The 25,001-nt window shown below is 41.1% G+C and overlaps 1 protein-coding gene across 1 annotated transcript; it reads right to left on the reverse strand.

The window, feature by feature from the left end:
• Positions 1–11,121: 11,121 nt before the first annotated feature.
• LOC138813628 (vomeronasal type-2 receptor 116-like) lies at positions 11,122–24,814 on the reverse strand. The gene is made up of 6 exons (XM_070002027.1): positions 24,612–24,814; positions 19,127–19,415; positions 17,938–18,747; positions 15,518–15,745; positions 14,409–14,532; positions 11,122–12,041 (listed from the first exon to the last, which is right to left on the reverse strand). Exons 1-6 carry the CDS (start codon positions 24,812–24,814, stop codon positions 11,122–11,124), a joined length of 2,574 nt encoding a protein of 857 aa, XP_069858128.1.
• Positions 24,815–25,001: the final 187 nt, after the last annotated feature.

Genomic DNA, 25,001 nt, shown 5'->3' on the forward strand with positions numbered 1-25,001 from the left:
GGCCTGTAATTATAACTACTAAGGAGGCTGATATAGGAGAATTATATTTTATAGTCACTTTGGACAGGAATGTCTGTGACAGCCTTATGTGCAAGCAACTCAACAGAAAATGGTGCACAGCTGTGGGTCAAGTGGTCGAGTGCCAGCCATAAGAGAAAAAATGCTAAGGGAGAGCCATCAGTACTTGAGATGACGCCTGAGTATCAGAGTATGTGTGAACATACACACACACACACACACACACACACACACACACACACACACACACACACACACACAGCTCAATTAGAGAATGGACAGAGAAGAGGATAGCTCTGACATCTCCCACCTCCCATTAGGTATGTTTCTAATGCTGGGTTTACACATGAGCCCCATCTTTCTCACTCACATCCTCACTAGGTTCAGTTGGCTTCAATATCTGTCACATACCTCTCATTCAATAAAGTATTCCTGTCCTAAAACAACCCCAAACAGGGTGTTTCCACACAACTTGTCTGAGAAGATTCATCCATGACTTCCCTAGTTTACAGAGAATTCTATAGATCTGAAAGTAGTGAGCTCACCTGGGTCAAATGCATGAATGAAAGTGTGTATAAAACATATGAAAAAGCCAAGCAACTTTGCTCAGGCCTGTCATTCTAGTTACTCAGGAGGGTGAGATCTGAGGATCAGGGTTCAGAGCCAGCCAAGGCAGGAGAGTTCATGAGACTCTTATCTCTAATAAACCACCAATAAATTGGAAGTGGCACTGTGGCACAAGCAGTAGAGCACTTGCCTTAAGCTGAATAGCACAGGGGCAGCATCGAAGCCCAGAGTTGAAGCCCCATTACTGACAATATATATGAAAAAACATTCAAATCAAGTTTAGGAAGTTATGAGCAGGGAAAAATAAATAAGCCTGGAAAGATGTTGGAGGACAAGGAATGGAAGCAGAGCTTCTGGGAATGACATTGGACACAGGCCAAGACATGGACATCAGGGCAGACGTTTACTTACATTACTTAAGGGGAAAAAATCAAACATGTCTTGAATCTCTTATTACTGATCTGACCAGCAGCTCCCCATTCCCAGAGCTTGGCTGACATGAAATAGCCCCAGAAGCAGACACTGCATGTCTATCTTAACAAAGTTTGCTATGAAGGAGGTCCAAACATTGCTCCTGTTTGAAAAGTGTAAAGTACAGAATTGATTGAAGATTCCCTGATCTTTGCACTATGGATGGGGACATTGCTCTTTAGTGTCTTTGTATGGACTCTTGTTCACCCCAGTGACCCTGAGTAACAGTGATGAGTGGAGGAGTCACAGTGATGGTGGGGTGGTCGGGACATCTGTGGAAAGGGGAGTGGAATGGAAGACAGACAGAAAACTCTGTACCCTTGGATGAAAGAAAAATATTCATCAGGAAAATCTGAAATGAAGTAGAGCTGATGTAGTGAGGGCAGTGTAGAAGATGCAGAGCACATCAATGATCGTGTCCAAACTTCCCCCACCTCTGACTGTAACCCAAAGGGAAAATTCACAATTTAAGGAAACCCAAGAAATCACTTACTGAATATTCTGTTGCTGCAGGGTAGGGTCATGCAAGCTTTGAACGAAGAATTCCCAATAATAGAGGGGGTAAAATCCAGCAATGACCACATCTCTCCTGCTGTGTACCACAGATTTCTCTCTGCAAATCCATCTGCCGTCTTCAGTGGAACTGACCAGGTGTGGACACTGGAGGAGAAGCAGTGTCAGAGCCACAGGGAACATTGTTGCTGCTTTAACCTGGAGCTGTGATTCTGGATGCAGACTCTGATTTCTGTGTCAGGTAGGTGTCTAAATGGATCTTCAGTTTTTGTGGCTTCTTGTTACCTGGAAGGCCTCCACTGTCCTAGAGGAATACAGAGCCCATTCTGACCTCTGGCTCTGCATCTGGGGTCTGGCTTCAAGGTCAAAACAGAAGTTAGAAAACATGTGTGCAATCTTCCTCTCCACTTCCTCAGGACGGTGATTTCATCCAAGACTGTAGATCATGAAACTACAGGGATGAATTTCTTTCTTGTTGAGTTGTTCACAAATTTGTTTGAAAGCAAAAAGTTGAACAGAAAACAGCTCACAAAATCAAGTGTCACTAGGGATGATCGGAATGGATAACATCAGAAGATGCCATGTGAAGGTCAAATGGTCATAGAGTGCCATGGCCAGAAAAGGCCCAATCAGAGTTATTGGAGCACCGTCAAACATAAGGATGGACAGCCTCACATCCAGGGCCAAGTGAGCCACAGAAATTTGCTGAAATGAACCATTCAGGTTTCCATACCAACTGCACATGCATAAGTATCCAGAAGTGGTTAATGCATTTATTTACTGCTGGTGGTGTTACCAACAGTCTCCCTGAATTCAACTATTACAGATCAATACTTCAAGGTCAATGCACATATCCAATTGGATATTTGGACTCTGAACCTTGAACTTCTTCAGTGCTTGCATGTCCTTGACCATCAGACTGTACCTATCAATATATTGTGGTGGTCCACTGTTAGACAGAGATGTTCTATGATCTGTGACTTTCTGGGTACATAACAGGCTTCCCCATTGAGGATCCTGGTAGCTGTGGGTGTATGAATGGGTCTTGCTCTGCTGTGTCCCCATCATGTCAGAGTGCTCGGGGAATTCTTGTTACCACTTGTACAACTGTGTGGTGCCAACTCTGTCCACGTCTCCCTATCTGTCTTCTCTATTAGTTCCTCATAATAGTGAAACCAAGGTCACCACATAGGGTTCTGTCTGCACAGAGTACACCATGGTGGCTGGTTCGGGGAACTGGATGCATATATTTATAAAGAAGGGCTTGGAAAATGTAAGTTGTAAAAGTAAGTATGCAAATGCTATTTGGTGTTGGTAGCCAGCAAGATCTTACAAGAGCATCAGTGCTGGGGCCCAGTCTGACTTGGGTTCTGAAGTAAAAATCTTTGTTGCTTCTATACCCAAGATGACCTGTATGAGCCACCTGTGGCTGGCTCAGAAGAGAAACATTATCCTGTTCTCTTCATCTATTACTCTATTTCTGTTAAATCTGTCCAAGAGAACACGCCCTCCCCACTTCCTCTTCACCTGCCTGAAACCAGTCATCACCTGTCAGTCACCTGACTGTGATTCAGTAAAGGACCCCACACTCCGTGGTGACTTCTTCATCCACCCTGGTCACACCTCCATAGGACAGTGAGAAGTTCCCCAGACTCTGTGGTCATTTCCACATCCGCTGTGGTCCTGCTCAGCACGAATCCCTTTCTCTCTCTTTCTCTTTTACTCTTTTTCCTTTTCCTCTGTCTTTTCCATGCTTCTCCATCTCCTGCATGTGGGCAGTTTGCCTTTTTTGCCTTAATCATTTGTCAGGTTTCTTTGATGTGAAGCTAACAATTTCTACTTCATTGTCATTGATATCTATTCTAGTACTCTATGCCTTCTTCTCCCTACATTTCAAAAATGAGAGAAAATTGGGGATCTGTGTTGGGTGTTAATGCATCTCTGTCTGTCTTTCTGTCTTTCAGTCTGTCTGTCCGTCTGTCTGTCTGTGTGTATTTTAAATGTGTTGTACAGAGGAGTTTCCATTATGTAAGTCAGGTAATGAGTACATTTATGTTTTTATAATGTTACCCAGTTTTTCCGTCTCTGCCCCATCCACAAGTTGTATGCTTGATTTTTCACATGGTGTCCAGTATATACCACTGCTGCATTTGTCAGTGTGATTAACTGAACACGATGTTCTCCACTTTCGCCCGTATTTCTGACTCAAACATATAATTGCATGCTCAAGACACCATTATGTCTGTATTACTCAATTCACTTTTTCCATTCATGTGTTGATTGGAATGGAGCCTGGTTCTGAAACTAGGCTTCTAAGTAGTGTCATAATAAACACTCATCATATGTAAACATAAACATAACAAACACCAATATTTGTGTGTAATGGGCATATAATATTATATCTTTTGTCATATTATGTTATCAACGGTGTTATTACATTCCTTTTGGCAACATCTTCAATAGCGTCTATTATTATTAAATTTCTTTTATTTTTTATATTTTATCACATTTTTTCAATTTTTTTAATTTTAAAACTTTTTTTATTGTGAAAATACCATACAGAGGGTTTACAATTACATGGGTAAGCTACTACATATCTTCCTTCCTTCCTTCCTTCCTTCCTTCCTTCCTTCCTTCCTTCCTTCCTTCCTTCCTTCCTTCCTTCTTTCCTTCCTTCTTTCTTTCTATTATTTTTATTGTGAAAATACCATACAGAGGGGTTACAATTACATGGGCAAGATCGTGAGTACCTTTCTTATCAAGCATTGTTGCCTGCTCCTTTGTTTCCCCCTCCCATCCCTTCCCCTTTCCACCCCACACTCCACTGCCAAAGTTGCAAAGTTCGTTTTTCCACATAACCTCTTGTACATCTCATTGTTGCAATGTGTCCACCTGTAACTCTATTTAAGCAATTTGGTTTTTCTTTTACCCTCCACAAATTATACCAACATCAAATACAGTGAAAGCAGGGTTATACCATGGGGGAGGTATATACAAAGTAACGAAGGAATCATCTTATAAATATGTTGGAAACAATCGCAAAAAAAACATTGAATTATTAAATTAAACATTATCTTGGGGCTAATTTCGCCTAACATAAACTTGTCTGACAGTTTCTGTTTGTCTGAGACATGTAGTAGTTATTGCAAAGAAGGGAAACCTTGGGACCTATGTCTCTTTGGGCCTGCCTTACTTCACTTAATATAATTTTTCCAAGTCTTTCCATTTCCTAACAAAGGGGGCAATGCCATTCTTTCTGTTGGAGGAATAGAATTCCATTGTGTATGTATACCACTGTTTCTTGATCCATTCATCTACTGAGGGGCATCTGGGTTGGATGCATATCTTAGCTATGGTACATAATGCTGCAATAATCATAGTTGTGTTGGTAGCTTTAGTATGGTCTTGTTTGTGATCATTTGGGTAAATGCCCAAAAGTGGGATTGCTGAGTCATAGAGGAGTTCTTTTTTTTTCTTTTTTTATTAATATTATTTTATTTTATTTGAGAACATACTGTACAGAGGGGCTACAATTACATGGGCAGGATAATGCATACATTTCTTACCAAGCATTGCAGCCTCCTCCTTTCATAGAGGAGTTCTATATGAAGTCTTATGAGGAACCTCCATACTACTTTCCAAAGTGGTTGTACAAGTTTACACTCCCACCAACAATGCAGTAAACTGCCCTTCTGTCCACATCCCCTCCAGCCTCTGTTGTTATTAGAGTTCTTGATGATAGCCATTCCAACTTGGGTGAGGTGGTATCTCAATGTTGTTTTGATTTGCATTTCTTTTATGGCTGGGGAGGTTGAGCATGTCTTCATGTGTCTATTGGCCATACTTCTTTCCTGTTCAGAGAAGTTTCTCTTTAAGTTTTTAGCCCACTTATTTATTGGGCAGTTGTTTGTTTGAGGATTTGTTGTTGGGGAAATTAAGTTTTTGAGTTCCAGGTATATTTTAGATATGAGACGCTTGTCCATTGTAAGGCTAGTTATGATCTTCTCCCAATCCTTGGGCTTTCTATTGATCTTTCTAGCTTTGTCCTTTGCCATGCAGAAGCTCTGCAATTTCATGCAATCCCATTTGTCCAACCTTTCTTTGCACGGAGAGGTGTTTGGGAGTTCCTACCATGTTATCCATCTTCTTGGGTGCTGCGGCAAGTGAGTTCTTCTTATGGTTCTTGAATTCTCCATTTGGGTCAGTTTCTTGGCCTTTATTGTGGTCTTGTTGGTTTTCTATGTGTAGGACATCTTTAAGTATCTTTTGTAGAGCTTGTTTGGTGGAGATATATTGTTTCAGTTTTTCATTGCTATGGAAGTTTTATTTGATCTTTGGTTATGAAGGAGAGTTTAGCTGGGTTCAGTATACTTGCTTGATAGTTGTCTGTATTTAGGGAGTGGTATATGACATTCTAGGCTCTTCTTGCTTTAATTATCTCTGCTGAGAAATCAGAGGTGATTCTAATTGTTTTCCCTTTAAATGTGATTGGTCTTTTCTCCTTGACTGCTTTAAGGAGCTTTTCCTTGATCCTGTGCAGATTATAATGTGACAGTGGGATGTCCTGTTCTGGTGTGGTCTATTTGGGGTTCTAAAAGCTTCTTGTATCTGAATAGGCCTATCTTTTTGCATGTTTGGGAAATTTTCTACTAGGATCCTGTTAACCAAATTTCCTAGACTAGGTGCCTCTAGGTGCTCCTCTACAGCCATTATGATTAGATTAGGCCATCTGATGGTGTCTTCCAAATGTTGAATTGATCTGTCATATTGCTTGGATTTGACTATGATAGGTATATATTCTTTCTTTATAATATGTAGGCTCTCTTCAATCCCCGAGATTCAATCTTCTGCATGGTCTTACCAACTGTCAAACCTTCCTACTTTGTTTTTTCTTTTCATTCTAATTGATTGGCTTTGATGACTTCAAATTCTTAGTTGGAGCTTTGTTTTAGATCTGGTATGAACTTCTTTATTTCCTTAATTTGGTGTTCAGTATTTATTCTCAAATCACTTAGTTGAATGGTTATGCTTTCCTTGGACTCCCATTCCTTCTGTTCGGCTCCATTCAGCATTCCCTTTGTAGTCTCCCTGACTTCTTGCAGCTATCTGTTTATGGATTCCATGAATGTCTCTGTTGATATTTGTCTATTCTCATCCCACTCTTGCAATTCCTGTATTACTCTTTAATTAGCTTCCTCACGTTCAAACAATTCCTGTAGTTTTCTTTGAGTGTTCTCAGCCTGCTCACACAATTCCTGTATTAATCATTGAGTAGCTTCTTCACACTCATCAGATTCTTCTATTGATCTTTGGTTTGCCTCCTCTTGCTCCCTATCATGCTCACACTGAGTCCCTTGCAGGTTTTCAATCTTTTCATTCATCATGTTATCCGTAGTGTGTGTAGAGCTTTTTGGTACCTCTCTTCTGGATTATTCATTATCTGTTCTGTCACCTGATTATCATGAGTGGGATTTGAGATACCCAGACTTGCCATTTTCATTGTGTTTGTCTGGCTAGTTCTGCCAATTTGGTATGAAAGTAACACCAATTTTGTGCTAGAACACAATTTTAAGTCAAGCACCAACAAAATCCTGTACTTGCACAGTCAAAAGGATGCAGATACAATCTAGCAATTAATTCACACAAAAAAGAAAGGAAAAAAAGAAAATATGAAGAAAAAAAAGGACCAAAATGTCAAGAGATTAAAAAAAGCAAACACACCCATATACCTAAAATAAAAATTATAAGAGGAAAAAAGATATTATAATATTGTTTATTTTTTAAAAATTAAATAAAAGGTCCAAGAAACAGTTCCTTATTTTTTTGGGGGGGAGGGGGAAGGTAACGGGAAGATCCTGCACATGGTTTGGCGCCTCTGGGGGAAGATGGGGCTCAGGGTCCTGCTCTGGAAATGGAAGGATACTCCCAGCATGCCTTGGGGTATGGGGCAGTGAGCATCATAGGATGGAAACCTTGGCCTTGAGTTGTGGGACTGCATGTGGTTCTGTAATACCTCAGGGACTTGCCCGTGTCTGGGTGCAGATTCAGCAACAACAACGCGGGGCAGATCCTGAGCAGCAGGCCAGGGGACATGGGTAGGATCCATAATCTATTGCTGCTATTCTGCCCCCTCTCTGGGTTGAAGTGTCTCACCTGCCACGTGTCAGATTCCCTTTTCTTCTGCTCTCAGAGTTTGGGATGATTTTCATTTAATGATTGTGTGGCTTTAATATATTGGCTATTCTGTCTGTCTGTCTGTCTGTCTGTCTGTCTGTCTTCACTCTTTTTGTTTCTCCGTGTTTCTGTTGAGCCTTTGCCATCATTGGCACTGCTCACTGTGGCATCCACAGACCCTCATGAGAAATGAAACCACTTGTTTTTTCTTTAAAAATTTAAATACAGGATTGACATTTATTGGAGTTGGGTGGCAAAAGTAAAAGGAATTAAATAGGAATATATGATTTCAATATGAAAAAAATCTCTCTCTCTCTCTCTCTCTCTCTCTCTGTGTTTGTGTGTGTGTGTGTGTGTGTGTGTGTGTGTGTGTGTGTGTGTGTGTGTGTGTGTTTGTGTGTGTATCAGCCCTGGAAGACAGGGCCCCTAGCTCCCTCTCTTGGCTTTGTAATACACATGTGTCATTTTAGCATTTGACAAATACCTCCTGTCCCATATTTTTATTTGTAAGTTAGAGATGAAGTCTCATAGACTTTTCTGTCTAGGCTAATTTTGAACTGTAATCCTCAGATCCAAGCCTTCTAAGAGAGCCACTGGTGTCTGGCTGGCAAAAAATTACGTGTCTAATATAGAAATTAAAAATGAATTTAATAATAGATTTCCACAAGAATGTGAAAATTTAATACACATTACTTAAGGTTTTAGTCCATACTTTAAGAGTAACACTTTTTCTTTTTTGAGAGTATGTAATTACATAAATTTCACATTATTGTGGCATAATGATACTTAGCTAATGTCACTAACACATTTAAATCTTCACAATACATCTTGTCATTATCTTGATCTACAAAGCTTATGAACTCTACAGACTTTAACAATAAAACTGTTTCCTCCAAATTGGGTGATATGTACATTTCTTTCCTTTTGCTCAGTATCAGCTGTTTCCTCTTTCTCTCTCATTCCCTCCATTCCATCATCAGTGTTGAGTTGCTGAGTTCACTTTCATCAATGACCAGTGCTGCTGATGGGCCCTCTGCTGTATTTTTTTCACCCATTTTTCTCCACTTCTTTGCCCTCCTCCTGGCTTCCCTCAGATGTTCATGCCTATGCAGAGTATATGGGATCAAGAACATAGAGTGATTTAGAAGTTATATGAAAAGGAAGAAGAGGTCCTTTATTTCTTGAGTCTTGTTTACATTGTCATATCTCAATGTAAAACACCTTTATGTCATGTAATTTAGTCCAATCAAATGGAGATTGAACATCACTGGATCTTAAAAAATAAGCAGAAAATGAAGCAATGGAAGAAAGGACACACTATCTTTTGCCAGCATAGCTAATGAGATCTCCTCCAAAAATTGAGTGTGGCTATTCATCTCTTTTCTCTTCTTCCATTTCTGTTTGGAAGTCCTTAGTGATTTGGTCCAATAAGATGCACAAGTTTGCTAATTGTGAGCTCTGCAGATTGATTTTCCTAGGTCAATGATGAGTCCATCCTTTCCCACCTTCACTTGAGCATCTCCTGGACAGCTGTGGTCCTCTGGAACAGAGGCTGGCAGCAGCCTGCTCCTGGTCTGTCAGTCCTGAGGATGGAGGCTGAGCTTCCTCTATGCACCAGACTTGAAGATATCCTTGGTTCTTTACCCCTTGGTTGTGTCTAAAGACAGAAGCATCTCTACCCAGTAAGTACTGATGTATTAGATATATGAAGGGTCTTGGAAATACCACCTCTTAATTGTAAATATCAACATAATGATTTTCTGTAGCCAGATTGTAGGACAGTGCAGTAAAAAATTATTTCACCACTTGTGTGAATGCTTCAGTTCCCCATGTTTTATACTTTCTTATAGTTGTGTTTTGTTACCAGAAAGGGTAACCAACATTTATTTTTCTTTCTATCTATACAGTACTGGTTCTGATCCTGTTAAGGTCTTCCCCAAACTACAATATCTGTATTATTCTAAACTCTTTCCGAGTACTGCAGAGGGACTATCACAATCATATTGAAGGTCTGTACCTCAGTTATCAAAACAGCATCAATGACAGCGTGCTGGTGCCTCATGCCTGTGATCCTAGCTACTCAGGATGCTGAGATCTGAGGATTGCAGTTCAAAGCCATCCCAGGCATGGAATTTCAAGAAACTCTTTTCTCCAATGGACCACTGAATACCAGAAGTGGCAATCATTAAATGAGCACCTATACAGAACAGTGAGCACTCTCTTCTTTGAGTCATTGTAAGTGAGATATTCTGTTTGGCTTCCAGACATTTCTGTCTCTGTGCAGATGTTTTTCTGTTTTCCATCCACAGCCAAGCAGAATTGGGGATAGCACTATGTGTATCTCTGTAATGCAAGTGTGGGTGACATCACTCCACTGAGCTACAGCTACAGCATTGAATGACATCAAGATTTCTGGACTCAGAAGCATGTGCTTGTTTATCCACTGGACTTCTTCTGGCTGTACAAAGTGGTGGTGGCCTGACAATATTCCTACTTCAAGCTCCCCAACACTTTGATTTCTTAGGGACTCTTCTGAATCGTTCTTGTTCTCATAGAATTGTAAGGATCATTGAGAGTTTTTAAGTTTGAGACTATCTGATGTTTTTGTCCTCTCTTGGGGAGCTTTTTCTCTTCTTATAAATGATTCTATTTCTCCATCCATTAATATTGAGGATTCTTAGGGACTGGGATGACAAGTCTCTGCTTGACCAATTGTATACTCTGTATTTTTGGATTTCAATAAGAAATAATGACCAATAAGTAAACTATTGCTGTAGCTGCTCATTTGGACAACAGTAGTTATTTTGGTGCACTCGCATTTCTTCCTTAAAAAATACATTCATAGATTCCTGTTGGAATCTGCAACAGATTAACAGCATGCTCTAAAATTCTTAAAGAAAGAAAAGAAAGAATGAGAGATTTTCCAGTAAAATACACTCAGTAATGTAGCAAAATAGAAAATATGTGAACAGAAATATTCAGCTAGGTCAGAGAATGGACTTGAGTTACCATAATGAAAGCATGGAAATGTTCAACAAAGTAACTTCCTATACTAATATAGTGATATTCAAGCAGTGATATAGGATAGGTAGGAAGAATACTTGATACAGAAAAGAGAAAGGAATAAGCACAGTAGATAATGTACTCATTAGGAAGTATGATAGTATAAAGGACAGATTAGTGTGGAGGAATCATAAAATATCCAAGTTAGAATGCAAATTTAGGAAGGTCTTGTTGGGAATGTGCTATGTCTCTAACATAACCAGAGAAATGAATAAGAGTAACTTCTTTGTTCAAAGAAGTCCTCACATTAAACTAAGATGTGATACCGACTGCTCTCAGAGCCTCTAAACATTCTAGGCAACATCTATGTTTTTCTTAATGTTTGTTTCTTCCAGAACATGATCTCTCCCTGAACCTGGAGAAAGAATTTCTCTCAGGTCTTATCAGGATTATGTAGCACTTGGGGGCAAAGATGCAGCCTAGGAGACCTGCACTGGAGGCCAAAATGGAGAAGACCTCCACGGCCACCATGGCCTTCCCTTTAGTGCTGTGGTAGACAGGCAGGAAGGTGAGCCACACACTGCAGAACACCAGCATGCTGAAGGTCAGGAACTTGGCCTCATTGAAGGTGTCAGGCAGGTTTCTGGCAAGAAAAGCCACAGTGAAGCTGGCCAGGGCCAGAGAGCCAAGGTATCCCAGGACACAGTAGAAGGCAGTGAGGGACCCCATGTTGCACAGGATGATGATGTAGCCATGTTCAGATTGTGCATCTTTGTCCACAAATGGAGGAGAGATTTGCAGCCAGAGGCCACAGAGGGTCACCTGGATGAGAGTGCAGATGGGGATGAGGAGGTTAGGAACCCAGAAGAGCAGCCTCTGCCTCGTGCCTCTCCCAGGAGCAGCGAGCGTGAAGGCCAGAACCACAGTGATGGTCTTGGCCAGGATAGTGGAGACAGCCACCGTGAACACCACTGCGAATGTTGTGTGCTGCAGGATGCAGGCAGTTCTGTGAGGACGGCCAAGGAAGAGTAAGGAGCAGAGGAAGCTGCAGATGAGGGAGATGAGCAGGATGTAACTGAGGGCCCAGTTATTGGCCTTGACAATAGGCGTGTCTTGGTGCTTGATAAACACCCCAAGAACAGCAGCTGTGAGTGCAGAGCAGCAAAGAGCTGTGCAAGCCAGAGCCATACCCAAGGGGTCTTCATAAGCCAGGAAGCCCTCAGTTTTCCTCAGGCAATGATTTCTCCAGATGTTGGCAAACTGATGATCTGCACACCTGACACACTGCTCCATGTCTGGTGAGGTGTGAGAATCACTATTAGTTTGCGGTCAGTATTTGTCTTTCCTCTCACCGCCCTTGATTCAAGTAGCTAGCTCATTTTCCCTGATTCATCAGTTGACCTGTATTGAGTTCAGTATCAATAGAGTAACTCTCTGTATCAAAATGCTTTCACATCAAATCTCTTTCTCACATTTCTTCTTCTTTCCCTCCTATCTTTCTGTTTTTATGTTTTTCTTTCTTTTCTTTTCCTTCCTTCCTTTGTTCCTTCCTTCCTTCCTTTGTTCCTTCCTTCCTTCCTTTGTTCCTTCCTTCCTTTGTTCCTTCCTTTCTTTCTTTCTTTCTTTTGTTCTTTCTTTTTCTTCTTACTTTCTTTCTTTCTTTCTTTCTTTCTTTCTTTCTTTCTTTCTTTCTTTCTTTCTTTCTCTCTCTCTCTCTTTCTTTCTTTCTTTCTTTCTCTCTCTTTCTCTCTCTTTCTTTCTCTCTCTTTCTCTCTCTTTCTTTCTTTCTTTCTTTCTTTCTTTCTTTCTTTCTTTCTTTCTTTCTTTCTTTCTTTCTTTCTTTCTTTCTTTCTCTCCTTATTTCCATCCTTCCTTCCTTCCTTCCTTCTATCCTTCCTTCCTTCCTTCCCTCCTTCCTTTCCTCTCTCCTTCCATCCCTCCCGCCCTCCTTCACTTCTTCCTTCTCTAGCTCCTTCCTTCTTTAGATCTGTCTTTCTTTCCTCCAGTGCTTGAACTCTGGCCATGCGACGTTTTCCAGAGTATTTTGCTCAAAACTACCACTCTACCACTTGAGCCACAGCTCCAATTACAGCTTTTTGGGTGCTTAATGGTGAGAAAGAATCTTACTGAGTTTCCTTTACATCATTACATGGAAGCTCCATCTTCAAATCTCAACTGCCTTAATCGCTTGGATTACAAGTGTAATATACAATTACCAGCATTATGTGCTGCATTCTTGACAGGTCATACCACTCTGGCTCTCTGCTACTCATTCAAGACATAATGGAAAATAGAAAATCAGCCCAACCACTTCACTTTGTACAAGAGGGTCTAATCCAAACCTCAATCTCCTCATTACACCAAACACAGAGCACTTGCTCTGTGTCAAGAACAGTACTCCTCCACTGATATGATAAGGTGTGGGAAAGATCAGGTGGAGGAGCGAGAAGAGAAATGAAGTGGAGATGATAAACTACTTCTGAATCTTTTATATTTAAAGAATTGCTAGTCAATCTAGTGCCAGTGTCAGACATGGAGTGACCATAACAAAGCCCCTTGTATTATTAGTGCATGCTAAATAGAAAATAACATTTAATTAGAAATGAGCAGCAATAGGCACTCAGAAATGAAAGGATGTGTTACATCCACAATTCCATGATGATTTGCATATCATTTCAAAGTTCAACAGCTGGTCCTTGATATTTTCTTTTTTTCAGTGTTTAGCTCTTATTTTCTCCATTTCTCCCTTGTTTATTAAATATTTTTTTATTGTAAAGATACTGTACAAAGTGGTTACAGTTACATGAGTAAGGTAATGAGTACTTTTCCTATTGAGCATTGTTCCCCTTTTTTTTTAAATGGTTTTTATTGTAAAAATACTGTATAGAGTAGTTACAGTTACATGAGTAAGGTAAAGTGTACATTTCTTATCTAGCATTGTTGCCTCCTCCTTTGTTTTTTCCTTATCATCCCTTCCTTGTCCACCTCCCCAAGAACTCCCCCAACAATGCCAAAGTGGTAAAGTTCTTTCTCAATATAGTGTCTGTCTTGTATATCTCCTGGTTAAAATTGGTCAACCTGTGTCCCTATTTAAGCAGTTTGTTTTTTCCTTGCCCTTCCCAAATTAGGAAAATGTATATACAAGATGTAGGGCACCAGAATCCAATACATTGAAAACAGGGGTTATACCATGGGGGTGGAACATACCAAAGAAACAAAAAAATCACATAGTCATTATAAATACCTTAAAAAAAGAAAGAAAAAACCACTTGTGTTCCTATCTTGGTGTTCATTTCGCTTAACATCAACTTATATGGTCATAAGTACATAGCTTTTGACAGTTTCTGCTTGCCCTAGACATAGAGCAGTTATAACAAATAATGGAAACCATGGGTTCTTTAAATACAAAAAATGCAATTGAGGAGAGGGGAATATGGGTATTCTCACGATGAAGCCTGTAATAGATTAGAAAATACAATCAGAGATGTAATGAAGGGGCAGTGGGTGTTTCTTCTAAGGAAAGTATGCTTAACGGTAGCCCTGGAATTCTGCATGAAGTTGCATGTGTGTTCCTGCCATGTTACTGTAGATCACTCCACTGGCTTGCATGGACTGAAGGTTAGGAAAGAGAGATGGGGAATTTCTCTAACTTACAGGCTCACCTGTCACATTAGAAATCTCATTCTCTGGGCAAGGAGTGCAATCAAAGCAACAGGTAGCATTTCCCTCCAGAGAGGCCTTCCTGAATCCAGGACCACAGCTCTCACTGCACACAGACCGAGGAGTCTGAGAATATTCAGATGAAAGTTAGTGACCATTTATCCTTTTACCTGACATCTGAGGCACTCCATTGATTTGGGGGAAATGATCATCAAAACACATAATATTTATATGCATACAACAAATGAATTTACTGAACCTTCTTACAGTTTCATCTGACATGAGTTGAAGAATATGTGGGGCCTGAACACCCATCACTCATACTATCGGGAAATCATGGAGCCTTGAAGTGTTGGATGTTAATTCTAGGAAATTAGGAAATAGGAGTTAATCCTGCATCTTATTCTTGAATTCAGTTGATTTGTTTATAGATGAATAAGAGCATGAGAGGAAAATCACTCAGGAAAACTTCAAACCCACACTCGAAAGCATGGCTAATTGCTTTGGAGGTGCTACTGTACCCAGGGCCATTCACATCTCTCTTGGCTTCCTAGCTGTCAGAAAGTTGGTGAATTTCTCTGGCAGATGCTCCTTTCATTACATCCTGTCTCGCTAGACTAAGAAGCAACAATCTATCCAACCATGGTCTGAAATCTCCAGGCAGAAGCAAAGCAAGCCCTTCTGCCTTCTCATTTGATTCCCTCAGATATTTTGTCACAGTGCTGGTATGATGATTCACAGGTGTCACTTTTATGATATTCACTATGCAAACATAGAACAACATATTGGTCATGATATGTTCCCCTTTTCCATCCATGAATCTGTTAGTAAGAAACTTCCAGAAAGAGAAAGTTTTGAAATGTACACCACTGAGCCATAGTTTTATTGAAGAAACTTTAAAACAGGATAAGCTTATTGCTCATTTATACATAGATCATGCCATTATGGTTAGAAACCACTGACCCTGGGGGAGAAATAAGGATGTGGTGACATTGTCTACAACATTGTGATCATAACCTGGCTTAGGGAATTTTAAGCTCTTTCTACAACTACTTCCTAATAACAATACATTTTTATAAAGGAGAGAGTAACAAAAGTAGAAATGACCCACCTTGGTAATTCCTATGGGCCACTCTATCAGATTTTCAAACAAAATCAGTTGGTGACCATGTGGCCTAGATGGAGAAAACTTGCCAACTTTCACCTTTTGTCCCAGACCTTCTGGAAAATTCCAAAAGCTCTTAATGTCATACTCTGCCTCCAATTTCCTTTCCTCATTCAAAACCACTTGGTCTCCAACAGGATTGGTGAATTGGATCTTCTTCAAAAAGGGATGCAGCTAAAAGGGACACATTACAGTATGGTGAGGTGCTTCTCAGTGTTATCACAGAACCCCAGAACAATGAATTACTCTTCATTCCCATCTCCTGATTCACACACCACACGAATCCAACCAACAGTATGAAATGCAGGCCCACAGCAGACTAAAGTGTTACCAAGTTGTTAAACCTGGTTATCCAGGATGGGATGCAGAAACTTAATTTCAGGCGAATGAAACTGCATCCATAACCAACCAAATATGAATTATCATATGATAGACTTCAAGGGACTCTCTAAATTGCATTTCAATCACTTATTTTGTGATTCTGATCAGAGAATCAGTCTGAAATATGGGTAAATAATAAACTAAGTAGAATCATAGAATATTTTTGAAGACTATGAAAGATTACCTTAAACAAGACTTAGTTCACTGCATGTGTGTGTGTCTGTGTGTGTGTGTGTGTGTGTGTGTGTGTATGTCTGTGTCTGTGTGTGTATGCCTGTACTTTGGTGTGACCTCACAGCTTAGGCACTCAACTTGGTTTCTTTTTTTTGTTTGTTTTTTTCAAAGTGATCATGCTGTCCATTGAGCCACAGCTCCCCCTCTGGGTTTTTGGTGGTTAATTGTGGTCATGAGTGATCCACAGTTGTGAGCCACTTGTGTCTAGTTAAAATTAGGTTTTCAAGAAGTAGTCACCCTTAGAGAAGATCTTCACTAGCCATACAACGGACAAGGGTCACATATCTAAAATATACTTGGAACTCAAAAAATTAAATACCCCAAAAACAAATCCTCAAAGAAACAACTGCCCAATAAATAAGTGGGCTAAAGACTTAAAGAGAAGCTTCTCTGAAGAGGAATGAACGATGGCCAGTAGACACATGAAGAAATGCTCAACCTCCCTATCCCTAAAAGGAATGCAAATCAAAACAACGTTGAGATAACACCTCACTCCAGGTAAAATGGCTAAAATCAAGAACTCTAATAACAACATATGCTGGAGGGGATGTGGACAGTAGGGAACCTTACTGTATTGTTGGTGGGAGTGTAAACATGTTTAACCACTTTGTAAAGTAGTATGGAGGTTCCTCAAAAGACTCCACATAGAGCTCCACTATGACCCAGCAATCCCACTTTTGGGCATTAACCCAAATGTTTACAAACAAGACCACACTAAAGCTACTAGAACAACTATGTTTATTGCAGCATTATTTACTATAGCTAAGATGTGGAAACAACCCAGATGCCCCTCAGTAGATGAATGGATCAAGAAAAAGTGTTATATATACAAAATGGAACTCTATGCCTCAATCAGAAAGAATGACATTGCCCAATTTGTTAGGAAATGGAAAGGCTTGGAAAAAATTATATTAAGTGAAGTAAGCAAGGCCCAAAGTAACATAGGTCCCATGGTTTCCCTTATTAGTAATATATAGTATATGTCTGAGTCAAGTAGAATAGGTCAGATAAGGTGATGTTAGGGAAATGAACCCTAAGATACGAATTCAAATATTTTTTTTTCTTTCTTGCGATTGTTTCTAACACATTAATAAGATCATTTCTTTTTTGCTTTGTATGTCCCTCCCCCACAGTATACAGTATAACCCCTGCTTTCACTATATTTGATGTTGGTATATTTTTTTGGAGGGGAAGGGGAAAAAGAATCGTTTAAATAGGGATACAGGTGGACCCATTGCAACAATGAGATGAACAAGTCGTTATGTCAAAAACAAACTTCACAGCTTTGGTTCAGGGCGTGGGGGAGGATAGGATAGGGAGGATGGGGGGAGGTGTCCGATGGCAAGGGGAAACAAAGGAGGAGGCTACAAAGCTTGTTAAGAAATGTACTCATTATCTTGCCCATGTCATTGTAACCCCTCTGTATAGTATTTTCACAATAAAAAACTAGTCACCCTTAATCTGTTATTTTACAAAGGTACAAGGAGCGTTTGAATATATCCTGTTGAAAAGGGGACAGCTTTTTACACACATAGTGAGGATGGGGACAGAAGACACAGCACTTCCTTGTCAAGGATGCAGCGTTCTTCAAGAACATTGTCTTCACAGCTCTACCGTCACTTCATGGAGAGCACAACAGACTTCTTTGTATTTGCCAAAATGGTGCCAGACAACCTAGTTGCATCTGCTATGAAAGCTTATATAGAAGTTCTGCATGCCTAGAGTAGGGCACCCAAAAGCAAAGCCATTACCTGTGAAGACAGAAATGCCCTGCGTTGCCCGTTGTGTACTCCTGTTCCTTCCATGTAATGAAGAAACATCTGGTGGAGGGCATGGGCCAATGCATACACAGCATTGTAGATGTTGTAACTCTCATCTGACATGGTCATGTCAAAAATGTGCCTCAGCAACCAATGCAGTGTGGCATTGTATGAACAGTGCCCCAAGTCTCTGCAGTCAGACTTAATCAGTAGGGTATAAACAGACTGAATCCATGACCTGGGAAGGGAGTTATTTGCTGAGTTCTTGGAGAAGGTCTCTGTCAGAATAAAATTGGTGAACCCAGCAGTGTTTCTATGATGGTGAGAAAAGATAATAGGTGCATGGAAAGAGTCAATCAGAAAATGTCTTTTAACAATAGTCACATCATCATAGGGTGAGTTCAGGACCCAGACTTTGCCTGTAATTACAAAGTGCCTAACTTTAAGAATGAAGCCTAGTAGAAATTTACTGTTTGCATAAATGATAATCACATTGGTTGAAAAGTCCATTAGCTGGCGCTGCATAGATAGATCATTTGAGTAATCTGAAAGGACACTGTAAGTGATCATGTTCTCAAAGGCAAAGCAGACTCTACTCTTGCTCATCTCTTCTCTCAATTCTGAGAGGAACCACATACCATTGTTGTCTTCAGTGATGAATAGTCCCACCCAGTTCCAGCTGAAATGTAGCATCAAGGAGACCATGGCCAGGGCTAGACCTGAGTCCTTGGCAGCCATCTGATAGACAGTACCAAACTTTCCATGGTTACTCAGGAGAGGATCAAAAGACCCAAAGGTGAACTACAGGGAACAAATGGAAACAACATCAGGAAGAGGATGGTCATAGGCAAATCTCAGTCCTGATGTGAACGACACAACAACTGGTAGTACAGAGGTGGGAACAAAAGTTTGCTTATCCCATTTGCAAAGTCATCTCCCATGTTCTGAATCTTTGTGGACATGTACAGATAAGCTTCAGAGTTTTGGGTCATCCTTTCCTCTCTTAACACTCCATCCTTTATTTGCAGCAATGAAAATGTGTATGTCCCACCCACTTTTGGAGGCTTCTCCCTGTGAGATTATGCATTTGGAAGGGTTTGTGATACCACCTCCTCTTCAGCCTGTTGAGGACAGTCACTTTGGATATGGCTTCACATCTGCCCACCCCTCCCAGCCTCACCTGTGGAAGTTTGTAGAGGTCCAGCAGTGTCCCTATTGGGAAGAATGTGCTTGAGATTCCTGTGAGTGCCGCTATAGCTTCGCTGTCTCTTCTGCAGGTGTAATTAGGGATGTTTTTATTCTTCCCAGACAGCCAGGTGAGTGGATCCTCTAACAGATCAGTACTTGAGTATTGCACAGTATAGATCTCAAACCCGAGAGTCATGTTGGGTAGCAGATGGGGATTCTTGTTGATCTCCTCCACAGCCAAAACCAGGGTGAGAAGCAGTTGGTATTTCTTTAAGTTGATCCTGCACAGAAATCACAAAATTTGGGTAGGTATACAAGTATTAAAAATGATTAACTGCAAATCTCATGACTTTGTTGAATCAAATGTTGATTTCTGCACACAGTAATATGTATAGATCCAACGGGATGGCATTCTAATTTGGAGTCTAAGAAAAGTTCTTAGAATTTGGACAGTTCCTGAACAGGCCTTCATCAGCATACATGAGATGACTATTCCTCTGAGATTGCAGAGAGAGAGAGGGTGGGGGGAGTGAGCAAGCTGGCTTTTCCTCTCTGCCCCATATGGATATGTGAAAAACACTGCTGTCTGCTGTGATATAGGAATAGGCCCAGATCACATCCCAAATCATTTAGTACCTTAAATTAGCTGTGCATCTGGAAAAAATCTTAAGAAATACAATTCCAATTGGGAATAGATTGTCCACCTGAGTTCAACCATTATGAGCAGAGAGGCAGCGCCTGCTGTGTTAGGAGTAAATAGGAAAGCAGGCTGCTTTGTGTCTGTGCTCACTTGCCACACATTTGCCAATGGTGCATCCTTCTGCAAAGAAATGAATCTTGCCTTGTGAGGAAAGTAAAGAAATCACAGAAGTACAATCAATGGCATGTGATAGAGGCACACTCAGCTGACTCAGAGAATGTCATCACTCTAGGGGATTCCGCAGAACAGAGCAAGATGGCATCCCAGAAAGCTAGAACATAAAGATTGCCTCACCCAACAAAGAACAGACGAGAGTCAGGGAGTGTGGACTGGAGGATACTTCTCTAGTAGAACAAATAAGAGGATAGGATATGTGAGAAAAGGGGGAAGAAGCCATCTCCATGTTTCTCCCCATTAACAGCATTAGTTGCTCATTATGGACAGAATCCCTCTGACATTGCAGGGAGAGAGAGAATTAAAGTTAAATCTCAGCACCATCCCCATACACTCAGACCAGTGCTGGGGAAGTGCTTATAGTCTCTACTTTTGGGTCCAGACCTTAAGTTGTGCTTCTGGAATTGGTTTAGGGTAGAGAAGGAAGACACTGCCACAACCTCCCTCCTCCAATCTTGTGAACGACAGCAGGTATGGGATACAACCTCCTAGTGAACAGGGCAGAAGATTGGGTCAGAGTTTTTCTTAGAACCCTTTGTCAGGCATGTCATGGTTGGACCAATAATCCAGAATAAACTAGAGGCACTGTTTGGTGCTAGCACCACAGCTTCCATTAGAATCTTTCAGGAAGTTTTGGAAGGTCGCTGAGGCAGAACCAAATGCCATTTGCATCAGTTTCCACCATGGGTGGAGTAGGCTGACAACTGTCTTCTTGCTTAGCCTTGTGAAGCCACTGTGACTATGTGACTCTGTTGTCATCTGGCTCAGTCCATTCACATTGCACAGTGAATTATTTCAGGACCACTGCCCTAGAAGGAAAGTGCTCAAGATGGCACCAGGCAGAAACTGAAGTCTCTCTAGGAATCCAGTGTGCATTGGTCTACAGCAGCATAAGCTAGAGTGTGGCTTAAGTGTATCCACATGACAGTTTGGGCTTTGGGGATGCTAGATAGCCTGAGTAGATTGTGGTATTCACCAAGATGGTCCTGTCGCTTGTTTTTTTTTTTTTGTTGTTGATTGTGTGGCTTGAACTCTAGGCCTGGGATCTGACCCTAAAATCTTCAGCTTCAGACTAGCTCTCTAGCACTTGAGGCACAGTGCCACTTCTGGCTTTCTTTTGTTTTACTGGAGATAAAAGTCTCACAGACTTTTCTGCCTGGGCTGGCATTGAACCCCGGTCAACAGATCTCAGCCTCCTAAGTAGCTAGAATTCTAGGTATCAGCCTCCCATGCCAAGCTTGTGGCTTCCTTTACAAACCTTACCATGCTGCTGTGGCATTGCATGGTTTTCCACCCCAATTATAATAGGTATGACAGGGAAGTAAGATGGTGATATTGTCCTAGAGCTTAGTGTGGGCTAGGTAATAGCACTAGAACTGTGTCATGACCATATTGCCAGGACAGCCTTTGGTAGATTTTGTAATCACCTCAATACCTGAGAAAGTCATCTACCACCAGACAATCTGAATTTTATATTAGCTATCACTAATTGTATATGGTTGTGGGCATCTTGGCTCATGAGCACAACTCTACCATATTCAACCTGAGTCAATCTTAGTACTCACCCAGCACTGTATTGGTCTTGATCGCAGTAGACTGAGGATGATGTACTCAGGCAGGATAGGAAAATGAGGCCTGGTTAATGTATTCCAGGAATTCAAAAACTCAAGCTTAAAACTTGTCCATCTACTTCCCTTAATGTTAAGGGAATGACATCATTTAGGGGAAAATGGAGTAGAATAGATTAGTAAAATATGATGTATGGGAAGCTCACAGCAAACAGCGAGCTATTCATCCATCTACATATCTTAAGATTAAGGGACCAAAGTCATTGAACACAAAAAGAAGCTGGATAAATTAAGGAAAAAAATGAGTCCTAGAGAAGGCAACTCAAAACATGTGATTTCGAAACACTGGGCTACCATCTTTACTTCAAAGAGAGGAAACAGGTTGAAATTGCTTCCCTAGAGATGCATTTCTCATCATATGAATTAGCAGTTGTTTTGTAGGGCAAATGCCTTCCCCACAAGACACTCCCCAAAAGTTAAGCAACATCCTACACCAAATATAGACAACAGCACACCTTCCTTCCCTCAAGGATAATCATCTGGAAAGAATGGCCAAAATATACAGAAACTCAGAAAGTGTAACACCAGGAGTGATTAGAGCAAAGATCACAAACCTATGTTTGTGTAACTTTTAAGTGAGACCTCCTGCCTTTACCATCTGAATATACCTGGAAGCCCAAGAACTGAGTGTCTATTCTCAATTAGAGTGTGTCTTTGCCTTTCTGTTTCTTGTTTGTCTACCTGCTTGTTTCATTGCTTCCTTACTGGGAAAAGCTCTGCCACATTTTCATCCTGTTGTGACTTGTCTAGAATTTCTTCTTCTGGGATCAGAGTCCAGGATCCCAAGTGAAGAGTCCCTACTTTTAGAGTGAAACATCATTAACCTTCATCTGTTTTGGTGACCCTGCTGTTTGGTATTCCAGGTGTAATAGAGTTCTGGTGGCCACAGCTGTGTCTAACGCCAGTTCCAGCACACAGATCTTGCTATTGCTAGGCAGAATCCATGCACAAGGCCATTCCCTGTGGATGAGGCATATGGGCCCCCTGTGCACCCAGGAGAAGGCATATTTGGACCCATGACTCATTGGGGTTCTCGTGAGGTTTTTAGAACCACAGAGTATTTGTCACCAAAATTGCCTTTAGTTTTCTCTGGTACTGAATTGGTTTATCACCTCACAGCTGACTTCTCACAGGCCCTGGGCTCCATCTAGTGTTGACATTGTGGAAGTTAGTACAGACTCAGGAACACTGTAGCCTGCCTGGGATTTCTGGAAAGACAGGCACAAAACCAGACCAGTCAGACTGGTATAATTTGCAGACATTTCAAAGCCCAGATGGTATCACATGCCGATATGAATGAAGAATGTTTCAGAACAATGAGTTCTCCTAGCATTCATTGTAATCATTTTAGGGAAATTCTCATAGAGAGAATCTCAACTCTCATGGATGTTTGCTGATGTCATTGTGTACAATGTAACTGAGGCTTGACATCTAGAATGTCAGGAATACTAAATATGAATTGGGAACTGTTGGCTCAGGCCTGCAATTATAACTACTCAGGAGAATGATATATGAGAATTATGTTTTGTAGTCACTTTGGGCAGGAATGTCTGTGACACTCTTTATGTGCAAGCAACTCCACAGAAACTTGTGCAGAGATGTAGGTCAAGTGGTAGAGTGCCAGCCATGAGAGAAAAAAATGCTAAGGGACAGCCATCAAGACTTGAGATGATGCATGAGTACCAGAATGTATGTGAACATGCACACACACACACACACACACACACACACACACACACACACACACACACACACAAACACAGCTCATTAGATTTTCTAATTCTGGGTTTACACATGAGCCCCATCTTTCTCACTCACTTCCTCACCACATTAATTTGGCTTCAATATCTCTCATAAATATATAATGGAATAAATATTCTTCTGAACAAACCCCATACAGGGTGTTTCCACACAACTTGTCTGAGAAGATTCATCCATGACTTATCTAGTTTACAGAGAATTCTATAGATCTGAAAGTAGTGAGCTCACCTGGGTCAAATGCATGAATGAATGTGTGTATAAAACATATGAAAAAGCCAGGCACCTTTGCTCACGCCTATTATCCTATCTATTCAGGAGGCTGAGATCTGAGTATCAGGATTCAAAGCCAGCAAGGACAGAAGAGTCCATGAGACTCATATCTCCAATAAACCACTAGAAAATTGGTAATGGCGCTGTGTTGCCAGCAATCGAACACTTGTCTTAAGCTGAATAGCACAGGGACAGCATCCAAGCCCAGAGTTCAAGACCCATTACTGACAATATTTATGAAAAAAAACATTCAAATCCAGTTTAGGAAGTTATGAGCAGGGAACAATAAATAAGCCTGGAAACATGTTGGAGAACAAGGAATGAAAACAGAGTTTCTGGGAATGACATAGGAGGCAGGCCAAGACACGGATAGCAGGACAGAAACTTACTTACATTAGTTAAGGGGAAATAATCAAATGTGTCATGCATCTCTTATTACTGATCTGTCCAGCAGCTCCCCATTCCCAGGTTTGCTGACGTGAAATAACCCCAGAAGCAGAAATGCAAGTCTATCCTAAGAAACATTGCCCTGAAGGAGGTCCAAACATTGGTCCTGTTTTGAAAAGTATAAAGAACGGAATGGATTGAAGATTCCCTGGCCTTTGCCCTATGGATGGGGACATTGCACTTTAGTGTCTTTGAATGGACTCTTGGTCACCCCAGTGACCCTGAGTAACAGTGATGAGTGGAGGAGTCACAGTGATGGTGGGGTGGTCGGGACATCTCTGGAAAGGGGAGTGGAATGGAAGACAGACCGAAAACTCTGTACCCTTGGAAGAAAGAAAAATATTCATTGGGAACACCTGAAATGAAGTAGAGCTGTTGTAGTGAGGGCAGTGTAGAAGATGCAGAGCACATCAATGATCGTGTCCAAACTTCCCCCACCTCTGACTGTAACCCAAAGAGAAAATTCAAAATTTAAGGAATCCCAAGAAATCACTTACTGAATGTTCTGTTGCTGCAGGGTAGGGTCATTCAAGCCTTGAACGACCAATTCCCAAGAATAGAGGGAGTAAAATCCAGCAATGACCACATCTCCCTTGCTGCATGCTACAGATTTCTCTGTGCAAATGTGTCTGCCATCTTCAGAGAAAGTGATCAGGAGAGGATGCTGGAGGAGAAGCAGTGTCAGAGCCACAGGGAACATTGCTGCTGCTTTGACTTGGAGCTGTGATTCTGTATGCAGACTGTGCCTGAAGCATCAGGTGAGTGTCTAAATGGATTTTCAGTTTTTGTGGCTTCTTGACACATGGAAGGCCTCCACTGTCCTAGAGGAATACAGAGCCCGTTCTGCCCACTGGCTCTGCATCTGGGGCCCAGCTTCAAGGTTAAAA

Source organism: Dipodomys merriami, unplaced genomic scaffold (assembly GCF_024711535.1).
Source record: "Dipodomys merriami isolate MVZ:Mamm:240054 unplaced genomic scaffold, mDipMer1.0.p SCAF_6, whole genome shotgun sequence".
NCBI classification, from domain to species: Eukaryota; Metazoa; Chordata; class Mammalia; order Rodentia; family Heteromyidae; genus Dipodomys; species Dipodomys merriami.

What these genes read in the sequence shown, in the direction of transcription:
- LOC138813628 (XM_070002027.1), bottom strand. Translation starts at nt 24,814, where the DNA reads ATGTTCCCTGTGGCTCTGACACTGCTTCTCCTCCAGCATCCTCTCCTG. An exon ending in CTGCAGCAACAGAACATTCA is followed by an intron (nt 19,416 to 24,611) that starts GTAAGTGATTTC and finishes ATTTCTGTGCAG; the next exon opens with GATCAACTTAAAGAAATACC. An exon ending in ACCTCTACAAACTTCCACAG is followed by an intron (nt 18,748 to 19,126) that starts GTGAGGCTGGGA and finishes TGTTCCCTGTAG; the next exon opens with TTCACCTTTGGGTCTTTTGA.